The sequence below is a fragment of the Mus caroli genome, chromosome 11, assembly GCF_900094665.2.
Source record: "Mus caroli chromosome 11, CAROLI_EIJ_v1.1, whole genome shotgun sequence".
Lineage (NCBI taxonomy): Eukaryota > Metazoa > Chordata > Mammalia > Rodentia > Muridae > Mus > Mus caroli.
The window spans coordinates 111,764,094-111,777,278 of NC_034580.1; the positions used below are offsets into that span (position 1 = coordinate 111,764,094).

The following is a 13,185-nucleotide window of genomic DNA, read 5'->3' on the forward strand; positions in this document are numbered from 1 at the left end:
TGTGTGTGTGTGTGTGTGTGTGTGTGTATGTGTGTGTGTGTATGTGTGTGTATGAATGAGCGCACACACACAGACACACACACACGTGCACAAAATGTATAAAAAAATTTAATGCCAGGAGTTTTACAAAATGTGCCAAAGTTTAGTTATGTTTCAATTGTTTCGATGGGAATATGGAGTGATAGCAAAGTGGTCACATAGGTATTAATAGAGACAACAGCTGTCGTCTGCTCTAAGAGCTCAGACTATACAGCTGGCTCCAAACTCCAACTGTACCAGCTGCACAACCGAAGTTGCTTAACCACATTGTCCGTCCTTGCTGTAAAGCTGGAGTTGTGGTTGTCATTTCTGCTTCATCTGTTGATACCATGTCACAGTCAACATTGTGATCATAGAAACAAGCGCAGCTGCCATACACCAGTCTGGGAACAAACAACTGACTCTTGATAAGAACCTCATTTAACCCATGGGCACAAACCACAGCAGGGTGTGCCAGAGTCCCGCCTGCTGGCTGTGTGCATCTGGCAGGCCAGGAAGTCAGTGAGTTTTACACAAGGAAATGGCAGGCGACAACGCTTCCCTGAGCTTGTTCCTCACCTGTCAGCCACTCCAGGTTAGACCCCAGAGGATTGGATGACAGATACCCTGGCATCCCAGAAACTGTTATTCAGTGAGCATTTCCCAAACTCTGACGGCAGGATTGATGAGCTGTGGACTAGAACGTAAGCCCTTCAGAGGGAAAGGCCCACCTCTCTGATCTTACAACGGGCTATGGCAGGCCCACATGCCTAACCTCTGAAAGGAGTCAACAGTGGCCACCAAGTTCCAAGCAAGGCCAGTGTAATTAGTCCCCTTCCAAGGCGCATGTGTGCATGCATTCATGTGTGTATATATGTGTGTGTGGTGTATGTGTGTGTGTGTGTGCGGTCACCCCCTCTCCAGCTTCTTCTCTCTCTCTCTAACCACAGAACCAGCAGAGGCCATGCAGGAGGCAGGTACTGCGGGGAAAGGCTCCGTGTGATAAGCACTCCTACTCTTACCCAGAAACCTGTTCCAGGCAGCTCCTGTCAGAACTGCAGTTAATCATTCACCCAAACCACAGGAAGGAAGGAAAGAGTGCTCCCCACGAGCTCTGAGAAGAGTGCTCCCGGTGAGATCTGAGAGCTCTGGATGGCTCTAAGGCCCAGCTCTCATCAGCGAGGCTGACAGGCGGCCTGGGGCACAGACCCACTCTCTCTTCTCACCCTAACTCAGGCTGACCTCTCTCAGGGACTTAAAACTCAACTCCTCCAATGCCATCACAGAAGGGTAGAATCCTAATGGAGGGAATGAGGGAGGGAGTGGCAGTTGCCAGGCAACCAGTCTAGCCCACCCTTGTTTGCTCTGGTGGCGGCAGCAAAGGTGTGGTCAGAGTATTTGGCAACTCCCTGGGCTGCCAACAGTAATTTCTTTGAGTTGGGGCATAGCTGTGGTCACCTGGAAGCCTCTTCCACCCAGGAACCCCAAAGTCTGAGGCCGGAAGGACAGCCTGACTTGCTTTGTCCTCAGAAGATTCAAGACTATTAACAGAAAACCAGGTAATGACATCTTTCTTCTTCCCCCACTCCCCAAACGGCTGCAACCCCATTGACACCAGCTCCACTTCCGTATTATGGCAAGGCCTCCTGCTCCCAGCTGCATCCAAGGACACTCAGCTACGCTTTCTTCCTATCCACCACCAACACTTTTTTTTAAAGATTTATGTGTGTGTTGTTCTTACGTATGCATTTCCACACATGCACTCCTGGTATTTTCAGAGGCTAGAGATGGTGTCAGGTGCCCTGGAACTGGCATTATGGAAGACTGTGAGCTGAGCAGTCAGTGCTCGGAGATAGGGTTTTCTGTTCTCAGCTGGCCTGGATTCCTGGGCTCAAGTAGGAATTCAGCCTTCTGTAGAGCTGAAACTTAAGTCACCATCACCCAGATAGGCTGATAGACCAAGCTCTCAAAATGCCTCCCAAACATTTGGGAATTGGGACAATAAGAATAGGAGACCTACAGGTGTACACTTTAGGTTCTAGCTAGGAAGGCCTCAGGGACAGGAGAAATATCAGGCTCATAGCAGAGTTTTTCAAGAATGAGCCAGAGACTCTGGAGGTAGCCCTCAGCAGCTTCCAAGCAGGAAATCCCATTTCCCACTTTTTTGGTTTTTTTTTTTTGAGACAGGGTTTCTCTGTGTAGCCCTGGCTGTCCTGGAACCAGGCTGGCCTCAAACTCCGAAATTCACCTGCCTCTGCCTCCCAAGTGCTGGGATTAAAGGCGTGCGCCACCACCCCCGGCTATTTCCCACTTTTTGATGTTAGAGACTTTGAATCCAAAGACTCACCATCCCCGCAGTGTTGGTGAGCGAGCTGTGTGGAGCTGTCCAGGAGGTGTCACGGACAGCACCACTGGGCACAAGGCCTTCAGAGCTCTCTGCACTCAGGGCCTCTTGTCTCCTCTCTTCCAGATTTCCGTTGGCCAAATGGTACCGCCAAGGAGCATCCAGAATGTAGACTTCTGGAAGAACCCGTGGGATGTGGGGGGCCTGACAGTGATTGGCTTGTTCACCTCCACGTTCCTGCTCTTCATCTTATTTGCTGTTGTGTTTGGGTATGTGGAAAAGGCTGTGTTTGAAGAGGAGTGATCCGTCTCCTCGGCGGCCTAGAAGGCAGCAGAGAGAGAGGGGCTGACCTGCTCAGCCCTGACCAGCAGTGGGCTTCCAGTCCCTCTGGCTCAAGAAAGAATCTCTGGGAACCACTGGACCTTGCCTAGGGGTTGGCCAGTTAGCCAGGTGGGAAGGCAGGTGTGGTACCATTTCTGGCTCTCTCATCCTGCACCAGCTGAACACTAAGCACACGGAGAAGAACTCTGCTCTGCCTCAGATGAGAGAGAGCAGCAGTGGCTAACCAGATCTTCTGATGAGGGTCCCTGGCCAAGCAGCTATTTTCAAGTCCTTGACAGAGAAGGACACGAAATGTCAAGTGAAGTAAAAATTCCTTCTCAGATCCATTATCATGAGCTCATTTTCTACGCAGACCTGTTCTTCTTTATGCTGGCTTCTCTAGCAACCACACTAAGGTCTACACGTCCTCGAGGGCTCTGACCCCGTGAACAGTAGAATCAGTCTCATGGGCTGTTTGACACGTGCCCCAGGCTCACCACAGGACCTTAGTTCCTCAGCTGTCCAGGCTTTCCCACACATCCCCCTGGCTAGGATACTTTGTCTCATGCCTCCTCACACTCTCTTGGCTTGACTACTTACTGCTTCCTTGTCCCTCAAAATCTCAGTCCAAACCTGCCTTTTCAAATCCATTCTCCCTGACTCTGACACCAGAGACTGGGAAAGGGCATTCTGTTACTCTCAGACAATACTCTACAGGGCTCGGGAGGCGGCTCACCAGCTAAGAGCACTGGCAGCTCTTGCAGAAGATCCTGGTTTGATCCACAGCACCTATGTGGTGGCTTACAACTATTTGTAACTCCAGATGCAGGGGAAGTGATGCCTTTCTATGGCCTCTGTGGACACCAGGCACACATGTGGTGCTAAGATACACACTCAGGCAAAACATCCACATGCAAAATTTTTAAAAAGAAAAAAAACTCCACCATGTATTTTTTCTTCAAAGTACTTTCATGAGAACTTTTGTATAAGTAATTATATATTAACTAACTATACATTGCCCCACCGTCAGTGCCCTTGACAGACATGGCACAAGAGCAGACAGACACACTGATGCTGCTGGGCCGCAGAGCCTCCTAGTGCCCAGCTCCACAAGTCAGCTCTGCCCAGGCCAGCATGGAAATCTCCTCTTGCATCTTAAAATGCACACAGGTTACTTCAATGCCTAATAGCCACAAGGTTAAAGTCCTGCCATGAATAGGTTTCTTTTGTGGCTGCAGCTCAGAGAAAATGACTACATGGAGGAGACAAACTAAAAACCACTGGCTGCCCCGCCCCCCACCCCACCTCAATTGGAATGGACCTGAATACCCTCTCTGGTGATCCCAGCCCAGTGCCCACATCCCACCCTACACAGCCCTACAACAGTTTCCTTTCAGAATGTACCCACTTAGCTGAGCTTACCCCATTGGCTTTATCCCTCCCTGCCAGGTGCCTGCCTTAAGGGGTGCTGGTGTCACCCGACTCAGCCTCAAACCAGAACTATTCTTAGAAAGGCAACACCCTTCTGTTGAAGGGGCTTTCTTGCTTCATGCATATACTGTCCCCACAATGAGTACTCTCTTTCATGTAAAGGACAGAGGGGACAGAGATGCCAGCAAGGTTTACTTCACTAGAGACCTGGGAATCCCGACCTCCAGACCCTCCCCTGTAGCCATCAGGATGGAGGTGATGCATCTCCTGGACTTCTCAGCCCCACAGAAGCACAGCCCCATCTGCCTGCCGAGGCAATGAGAAGACCCAGAAGAAAGAAAGGCAGAGGCCCCAAGTTGGGTCTGTTCTAAGGCATGGTAGGCTTTAGCACTCTGGTCTCAGACAAGAACCTACTAAGATTTTTTGCAGAGGAGACTGACAGCTGGAACACACGGTTCTTTCATTCCTCACCATAAAGAGCTCTGGAGGAGGCTGAATTTAGTACATTCATGTACCAGTGGCTGGAGAGGGCTTTGGTGGTATGGTTTTAACCAAGGGGGGTGGGTAGCTGGCACAGCAACCCACAACTTTTTAGCATGTGATCTGACCAAATTAGAGATGCTGTTTCCAAAAGGAATTACTTCAGTCAATGAATAGGAAGAAGTTGAGCATCCAAGTGCAGAACCAGATAAGCAGGACCTCTTCCCCCTTTACAGAGAGCCTAAGTAGACCTTGTGGACACGAGTTCTGGGTAACTGGTCATTGGCACTCGGCTTCAGGATGAGAATATCTGTGCTTGGAGTGTAAGTCAATGGTAGAGGGCTTGTATACTATGTGCGAGCTCCTGGTTCAATCCTTAACAGCACGAAAGCAGACATCCCCTCTTCGCCCAAAGACGCTCCTCTTACAGAACCCAAGATAACCCATGTATGAGATGGCATATCCAGCGTGACAATCACGAAGCCCAAGTCAGTAGCTTCTGACATGAGATCTGTAACCATGACCCGTCTGGGCCAAAGGCCTCATCAGCTCTCGGGATTTTTCCACATAGAAAAAGGAATGTATTATTCCACCCACATTGACTCCTCTTGGGTATCATTCACACAGGGTTCTATCGACTACATGCCCAGCACAGCCTATCATTGAACAGCTAACCGTCTCTCTCCATAGCTGGCCCATAGCTCCTTCCCCACTGCTACAAATGTATACAAATAGATAAGTGGGTTCCACATAAGCAGGCTGGCATTTTGTTAGAAAAGCTGATTTAAGCAAAGCATGCGCCACCCCGCCAACCACCAAAGATGAGTGGGCCCCAAGCTTCTGACTGGGCTCTGTATAAGAGAACAGCTCACCAGGTGTGGTGACGTATGCCTGTGATCCTAACACTTGGGAGGTGAAGGCAGCCAGGATAACCTGAAGTCACAGGCCAGCCTAGGTTACAGGAGACTCCATCGCAACAGCAAACAACCCAGCATGACCTGGTTCAAGTGTTCAGAAGAGGCAGCGCGATCGGTTAGAGCTGATCCCATTACTCTGCAGGAAACTGCTCATGGAGCCAGGCAGCCATGGAGTAGGCAGAGGAATGGATGACTGTCCCACTGTAGAATAAGTCCTCACACACACAAGCCGGAGACTCAGGGGGACTCAAAAAAAGGGAAGGGCCCTGACTTGGCAAGCAGGGGTCCCTTGGGCTACCAAGGGCTGGGTTGTGTCAGCTGAGAAAGTGAGGGCTGCTGGGAGAGGGCGTGGTCTGACACTAGTCACAACCAGCATAAGTCATTGGCCTTTCCTCCCTGTGAGGAGCAGGGAGACAATGCTGGGATTAACCACAGGGCCCTGCTCCTGCCACCAGTGAGTGGCTACGTCACATCCCTAAGCCCACTTACCCCACTTCTTCACAGAAGGTCACCAGGGCTTCAAAGGCCAGCAGGGTGGCCTTATCAGACGGTTTGTTCCCCCTCTTTTCCTGGAGAGAGAAAAGGACCACTTAGTCCTCCAGAGTCATAGAGAGTGCTGTCACAGTCAGTAATGGAGAAGACATGTGAAAGGGCACTATTGAAGCCAGTTCCCAAGCGGGGATCCGGGCCTGACACTGGGTCAGCATCTCTGAACTACGAGTTGGACTTTCTCAATGGGAGGCGGCAAGAGATGACATTTCCAAAAGGATCTCAGGCGATTCTCATGCAAAGGGCCCTGGACTAACATTTGGGAAACTACGATCTTATCCAAGTTCTAAACAGTAAATACATGCACAGACTTTGGGTCCTTACAACGACATACATGTACATATATGCCAATGTGCATACCAGAAGATAGACTAAACTGTTAACCCCTATCAGATTCAGATTATGCATTTTTTGGTCTCTTTTATATTTTCCAAACGTTCCTTTAAAAACTTAGCAATTTAGAGTCAGAGAGAAGCACACTAGGTAAAAGTACTCGTTATTAAGCCTGAGGTTCTGAGTTCAAACCTCAGGACCCACATGGTGCAGGGAGAGAACAGTTGTTCTCTGCCCCCCGCCCCGCCCCCATGTGATCACATGCAATAATAAATGTAAGAAAAAATTCTCAAGAGATGCTGGAGAGATGGCTCAGTGGTTAAGAGCACTGGCTGCTCTTACAGAGGATCTGAGTTCTATCTCCAGCGCCCATGTGGTGACTCACAATCATTTGTAACCCCAGTTCCAGGAGATCCGCCCCTCTCCTGACCTCCATGGGCACCAGGGACACATGTGGTGCACACACATACATGCAAGTAAATACTCATGAATACCAAATAAAATTAAAAATATTTTTTTTTAAATACAGAAAATAAGCCAGGCAGTGGTGTTGCATGCCTTTAATCCCAGCACTCAGAAGGCAGGGGCAGGTGGATCTCTGAGTCTGCCTGGTCTACAGAGTGAGTTTCAGGACAGACTCACACAGAGAAAGCTGATCTCGGGCGGGGGCGGCGGGGAGAAGAAATACATAAAATAGATATTTGAGACAATACTGACTTTTTGCTTTTAGGTTATTCATCCCCCAACACACAAAAATGCATACTTTGGTCAGGACAGGCAACCATAAAAAACACTAGGAGTATGAAAATAAAGACCATTACTGCACATATATTAGAAGTAATAGTGAAACTCAACCGGATGCTCATCTTCAAAAAAGTATTAGGGGGTCAGAGAGACGGCTCAGCGTTAAGAGCACTGTTGCTCTGGTAGAAGACCCAAAGTCTGGTTCCTATCGGCCACATGATGTCTCACAACCATCTGTTAACTTGAATTCCAAGGGATCTGGTGCCCTCTTTGGGCCAGCAAAAGACCAAATACACACTCATACAGGCAAAATATTCATGTACATAAAAACAGTAAGTTAAAACATAGTAAAGGGTTTTTTTATGCTCCCCCCAAGACAGGGTTTCTCTGTATAGCCCTGGCTGTCCTGGAGCTCACTCTGTAGACCAGGCTGGCCTCGAACTCCTAGTGGTCCACCTGCCTCTGCCTTCTGAGTGCTGGCATTAACGGTGCACACCACCACCTCCAGCTTGCTGATTTTGGTTTTGTTTTGTTTTGTTTTGTTTTTTAAAGAATGTCAGCCAGGGATCAAGTATAGTGACACTGCCTTGCCTAGCACACATGAGGACCCAGCAATATTGATTATATATTGGTGTGCAGTGCTAGGGATTAAACTTGGGCCTTGTCCATGCAGATTAGGCAAGAGTTCTATCACAGAGTTGTCCCTCTGGCCCCAAGCTGCAATGTCCTGTGCGAGCAGCCTTTTCCTCGGTATGGCTATGTCAACATCGTTCCGAGTTGAACGCGTGGTTACAGTCTTACATTTGCCGCCATCTCATTTCCTCCTTGGTGCGGCATTGTTTCCTCTGAACAGCAGTTGCTTGTCCTGCCCTGACCTCTACATCTCAGTGTGACATAATCAAGAATTCATTTCAATAAGACCTCAAGATGGCAGGTCAATTTGATCTTTGAAAACATTCTAGAGCCTCTAGCCCCTAGACCCCAACCAAGCAGCATCTGAGATTTTGCTCCAGGCCAGTGTCTATTCACCTTTCTGGGTTTTCTTCGCATTTACATAGCAAACCCGTTACCCTTACAGCCATCTCCCCAGCAGGCTGTTGTGTCTAGTTTTGTGTATGAGTTTTGCCTGTGTGTATATCTGTGTACCGGGTGCATCCCTGGTACCCGAGGAAGCCAGGAAAGAGTATCAGATCCTCTGGAAGTGGAGTTATGGATGGTTGTGAGCTGCCAGGTGGGTGCTGGGTACTAAACCTGGGTCCTCTGCAAGAGCAGCAAGTGCCCTGAACTACTGAGCCATCTCTGCAGCCCTGGGTTTGTTTGTGTGTATGTGGTTTTGTGAGTGTTTTTTGTGTATATGAGTGATTGTGTGTTTCTGTGTGTGTTCGTGTACTTTTTTTTTAATAGATTTATTTATTTTTATACATAAGTACACAGTTGCTGTCTTCAGAGGCACCAGCAGAAGGAGTCAGATCTCATCACGGGTGGCTATGAGCCACCATGTGGTTGCTGGGATTTGAACTCAGGACCTTTGGAAGAGCAGTAAGTGCTCTTACTCACCCTGTCTGTGTACTTTTTAAAGATGCACTTGCTTATGAGTGTTGCTTTTTTTGTTTGTAATGTACAAGGATGTTTTGCCACCATTTACTTCTGTGTACTACGTCCATGCAGTGCCCAAGGAGACCAGAAGAGGGCACTGAATCCATTGGGACAGAAGTCACTTTAGCCATCTCTGACACTCCTCACGCTAGACTTTGTGTTGTTGTTGTTGTTGCTGCTGTTGGTTCTGTTTTTTTAACATGTTCTTTTTTAAATCTTTCTCTCTTTTTTTTAGATTTATTTGTTTTATGTGAGTACACCATAGCTGTCTTCAGAATTTTTTCTATTTTTAAAGATTTATTTATTTTATGTATATGAGTACACTGTTGCTGTCTTCAGACACACCAGAAGAGGGCTGGTGTAATCCAATCCCATTACAGATGGTTGTGAGCCACCATGTGGTTATTGGGAGTTGAACTCAGGACATCTGGAAGAGACAGTGTTCTTAACCACTGAGCCATCTTTCCAGCCTTCCCCCAACCCCTACCCCACCCTGCCCCACTCTTTGTTGTTTAATGAAGTCTTGCAAATTGGGTTTTTTTGTTGGTTTGTTTGTTTTTTGACAGGGTTTTTCTGTGTAGCCCTGGCTGTCCTGGAACTAGCTCTGTAGAGCAGGCTGGCCTCGAACTCAAAGATCTGTCTGCCTCTGCCTCTCAAGTGCTGGGATTAAAGGCATGTGCCACCACTGCCCAGCAAATTGGGGTTTTCCAAGCAGACATTTGCTTTTTCTATTTCTCTTGGTTTATTTTGTTGTTTTTGAGATATAGTATGACTCAACCTTCTAGGCTGGCCTTGAATTCACTATGTATCACAGACTGGCCTAAAACTTACAGCAATCCTCCTGTCAGCCCTTTACTCTCACTTGGGTAGGAATCAGAAATAAGTTGCAACTATGGTGTGTGTGTGTGTGTGTGTGTGTGTGTGTGTACAGTATGTGTGTACAGTTTGTGTGTACAGTATTGTGTCTGTGTGTACAGTATGTGTGTACAGTATGTGTGTGCAGTATGTGTGTGCAGTGTGTGTACAGTATATGTGTATACAGTATGTGTGTCTGTGTGTGTACAGTATGTGTGTGTACAGTGTGTGTGTGTGTGTGTGTGTGTGTGTGTGTGTGTGTACAGTATACCTAAGGAGGCCAAAAGAGGCTGGAGCCTCTGGAGGTGGAGTTAGTTACATACGGTTGGAGCTGCCTCATATGGGTACTGAGATACGAACTCAACTCTTCTACAAGAGCAGCAAGCACTCTCAGCCACCAGGCCAACTCTCCAGCCCCTTTTTGCTTTGCTTTTTAAAATTAGCATATATTTATTATAACCAGTGACAAGTCCGTGACATTTTCTTTTTTTCTCTTTTTTTTAAAGATTTATTTATTTATTATATGTAAGTACACTGTAGCTGTCTTCAAACATACCAGAAGAGGGAGTCAGATCTCCTTACGGGTGGTTGTGAGCCACCATGTGGTTGGTGGGATTTGAACTCTGGACCTTTAGAAGAGCAGTCGGGTGCTCTTACCTGCTGAGCCATCTCACTAGCCCCCGTGACATTTTCATACACATCTATCATGTACTAGGTTCACAGTCAGTCGACAAGAGCGCAGCAGAGGTCAATGCTGGTGTGTTCCTCTATCACTCTCTACAGTTTTGGCTACGCTGGCTAACCTGGGAGCCCCAGAACCTCCCGGCTCAGCCTCCCTCATACAATGTCATCTTACCACTCTCCTCCTCCTCTTCAAAGCTGCTATTGTGAGTTATCGTTTATTCCTATCCTCCTTGAGATAAGTACACACAAGACCAGCCTTAGTTTCTGGTTTTTGTTTTGTTTTCTTTTGTTTTATTTGCTTGTTTGCTGTGGTGCTGGGAACTGAACTTGGCCTTACAAGTTCAACTTGGCAGTATGAATTCTACCACTGAACCATGCCTAGTCCCTTTAGTTTTCTGAGACAAGGTCTTGCTCTGAGGCCTAGGCTGAACAGGAACTTACTACTTGGTTGGTCCTGACCCTTCAATCTCTCACCTCTGCTCCTGAGCTCAGGACTATAGGTGTTCACCAACAAGCCCAGCTGGTTTTTACTTAAAAATCTTGAAATATGTGCTGACAAGATGGCTTAGCAGGTAAATATGACTTGATTGCCTTCAAAGCTGACAATCTGAGGTCAATGCATAGGACCTACTTGGTGGAACAAGAACTGACTCCTGCAGCTGTCCTGATGTCCACACACATTCAGTGGCAGTCCCACCACACCAAACAATGGGCACTAAAGAAGCCACCAGGCATGTTGACATACCCCTTTAATTCCAGCACTTTGGAGGCAACAGCAGATGGATTCTCTGAGTCAGCCTGCTCTAAAAACTGAGTTCCAGGGCAGCCAGGGGTACACAAAGAAACCTTGTCTTGAAAAACCAAATAAATAAGCAAACAAATAAATCAAGATGATCTTTCTCTCCCAAGAACATAAACTATTTTACCCTTAATTTTAGGGTTTTTTTGAGGTGCCAATCCTTCTGAAATTCATACCCATATCTTATAGGAACCTAATTTTACCTTTTTCTCAGCACTGACTATTCAAGTCTCTCCTCTTCCTGGTGACTTATAATGTACCTACCTCACACCATATTCCTTTCTAGGTTGGGTCTGTTTTGGGCTGTCTATGAATAATTGTATAATCAGCAAAAAAGATTTAAATGGCTAAAGAAAAACCAGAGAACATGGAAAAACACTTATGTAACAAAGTTCAATAATCAAGGCAGGAATAATTTTGGCTACCTTAAAAAGCACACATACACAATAGTACTCAGCTGACAAACATCTAACCCAGCTTGTCACCAGCAGCCTACTCCCCCTCCACACCATCCTCATGGATATGCTTTCTAGGCAGGGATTCCCCTCTAGTTACTCAAGCTCTCCAGGATCAGCATGAGCTATATGAATGGACTGGTGAGTTCACACACCAAAGGCTTCTACTGCCTGGGACTTACCTGGAGTTTGGCTAGTTCCTTCCTGATAAGGAAGTTGACTTGGTCTCGGTCATTCCTAGAGTAATACAGGCGGCACCAAGATGGTTTGCCATCCCTGCCAGCACGGCCAGACTCCTGGTAGTAGCCAGCCATGGACTTGGCAATATTCCAATGAGCAACAAACCTGTAGGATGCAAAAGGACTTGATAATGATGGAAGAGCTAAGTGTTCTGAGAGCAGTGTTCCTGTCGGGAGAATTCACTCCATAGTGGCCAGGTACTGAGAAACTAACACACAAGAGACAGATTCTGGAGTAAGTCACAGGCAGCTGGGTGAGACACCTGTGCCCCTCACAGGCCTCTTGCCATAGAACAGCCCAACTTAGAGGCCATAGCACAAGGTATGGGAGAAATTCTAGTAAATATGGCAAAATTAAATATGGCACAGCCAGGACTGAAGGGACCGCTCAATGCTTAAGTGCACTGGCTTCTCTTCCAGAGTACAGGGTTTGAGTCCCAGCACCCTCATGGCAGCTCACAGCCTTCTCTAACTCTAGATACAGGGAATCCAATCTCTTTTGGTCTCTGCAGGTACTAGGCACACCAATGGTCCACAGACACACATGCAGGCAAAATACCCATACACAAAAAATAAAAATGGAAAACCAACAAAACCCTTAAAGCTAGAGGCCAGGACAAATACTGGATTTAAGAACAGGCTGGGTGTGTTGGTGCACATCTTTAGAATAGTCAGGAGATAGATCTGAAAGCTTGAAGCCAGCCTCACCTACATGAGGTTGTCCAGGCTAGCTGGGGATGCACAGACCCTGTCTCAACAAATAAAGATCAGAGGCCAGAGAGACAGCTCAGCTGTTAAGAACTGTACTTCTCTTATAGAGATCCCAAGGCTTAATTAGTATCCATGTTGAGTGGCTCACAACCACTTGTAACTCCAGATCCAGGTTTGTCATTTTTAGCCTGTATGGGCAGTGCACTCACATGCACATGAGCACACCACAAGATAAAAATAAAGCCTAAAAAAAAGGTAAAAATTGTTACTTCCGAGTTGTATGATTTTGGGGGTGTTCAAGACAGGGTTTCTCTGTGTAGCCCTGGCTGTCCTGGAACTCACTCTGTAGACCAGGCTGGCCTCGAACTCAGAGATCCGACTGCCTCTGCCTCCCGAGTGCTGGGATTAAAGGCCATCACGCCCGGCTGAGTTGTATGGTCTTATTTTAGCACTTGAAGAAGGAACGGGTGTTTATTAAGTACCTACTATGCGTCAGTTACTACATCTGTCTCACTTGTTAGTCAGCATCACATGACTCTACAGATGATAAAGGAGATGGGAAAGGTAAGTGTATAAGAACACCCAGGCCGGGCGTGGTGGCGCACGCCTTTAGTCCCAGCACTCGGGAGGCAGAGGCAGGCGGATTTCTGAGTTCGAGGCCAGCCTGGTCTACAAAGTGAGTGCCAGGACAGCCAGGGCTACACAGAGA

At 47.4% G+C, this 13,185-nt stretch overlaps 2 protein-coding genes across 3 annotated transcripts in view; one reads left to right on the forward strand and one right to left on the reverse strand.

Moving 5' to 3' along the window:
• The window catches only part of Recql5 (RecQ like helicase 5), a 40,410-nt gene that overhangs the window by 18,484 nt on the left and 8,741 nt on the right, over positions 1-13,185 (reverse strand). For both annotated transcript variants that reach the window (XM_021175418.1, XM_029483267.1), the window contains 2 exons: positions 11,709-11,871; positions 6,001-6,080 (listed from right to left, as the gene is read on the reverse strand). In XM_021175418.1, the coding sequence (XP_021031077.1) occupies positions 6,001-6,080; positions 11,709-11,871 (243 nt within the window). The remainder of the gene's footprint in view (positions 1-6,000; positions 6,081-11,708; positions 11,872-13,185) is intronic.
• Smim6 (small integral membrane protein 6) lies at positions 1,806-2,887 on the forward strand. Its single transcript, XM_021178419.2, has 2 exons — positions 1,806-1,844; positions 2,489-2,887. Exons 1-2 carry the CDS (start codon positions 1,806-1,808, stop codon positions 2,663-2,665), a joined length of 216 nt encoding a protein of 71 aa, XP_021034078.1. The 3' UTR covers positions 2,666-2,887.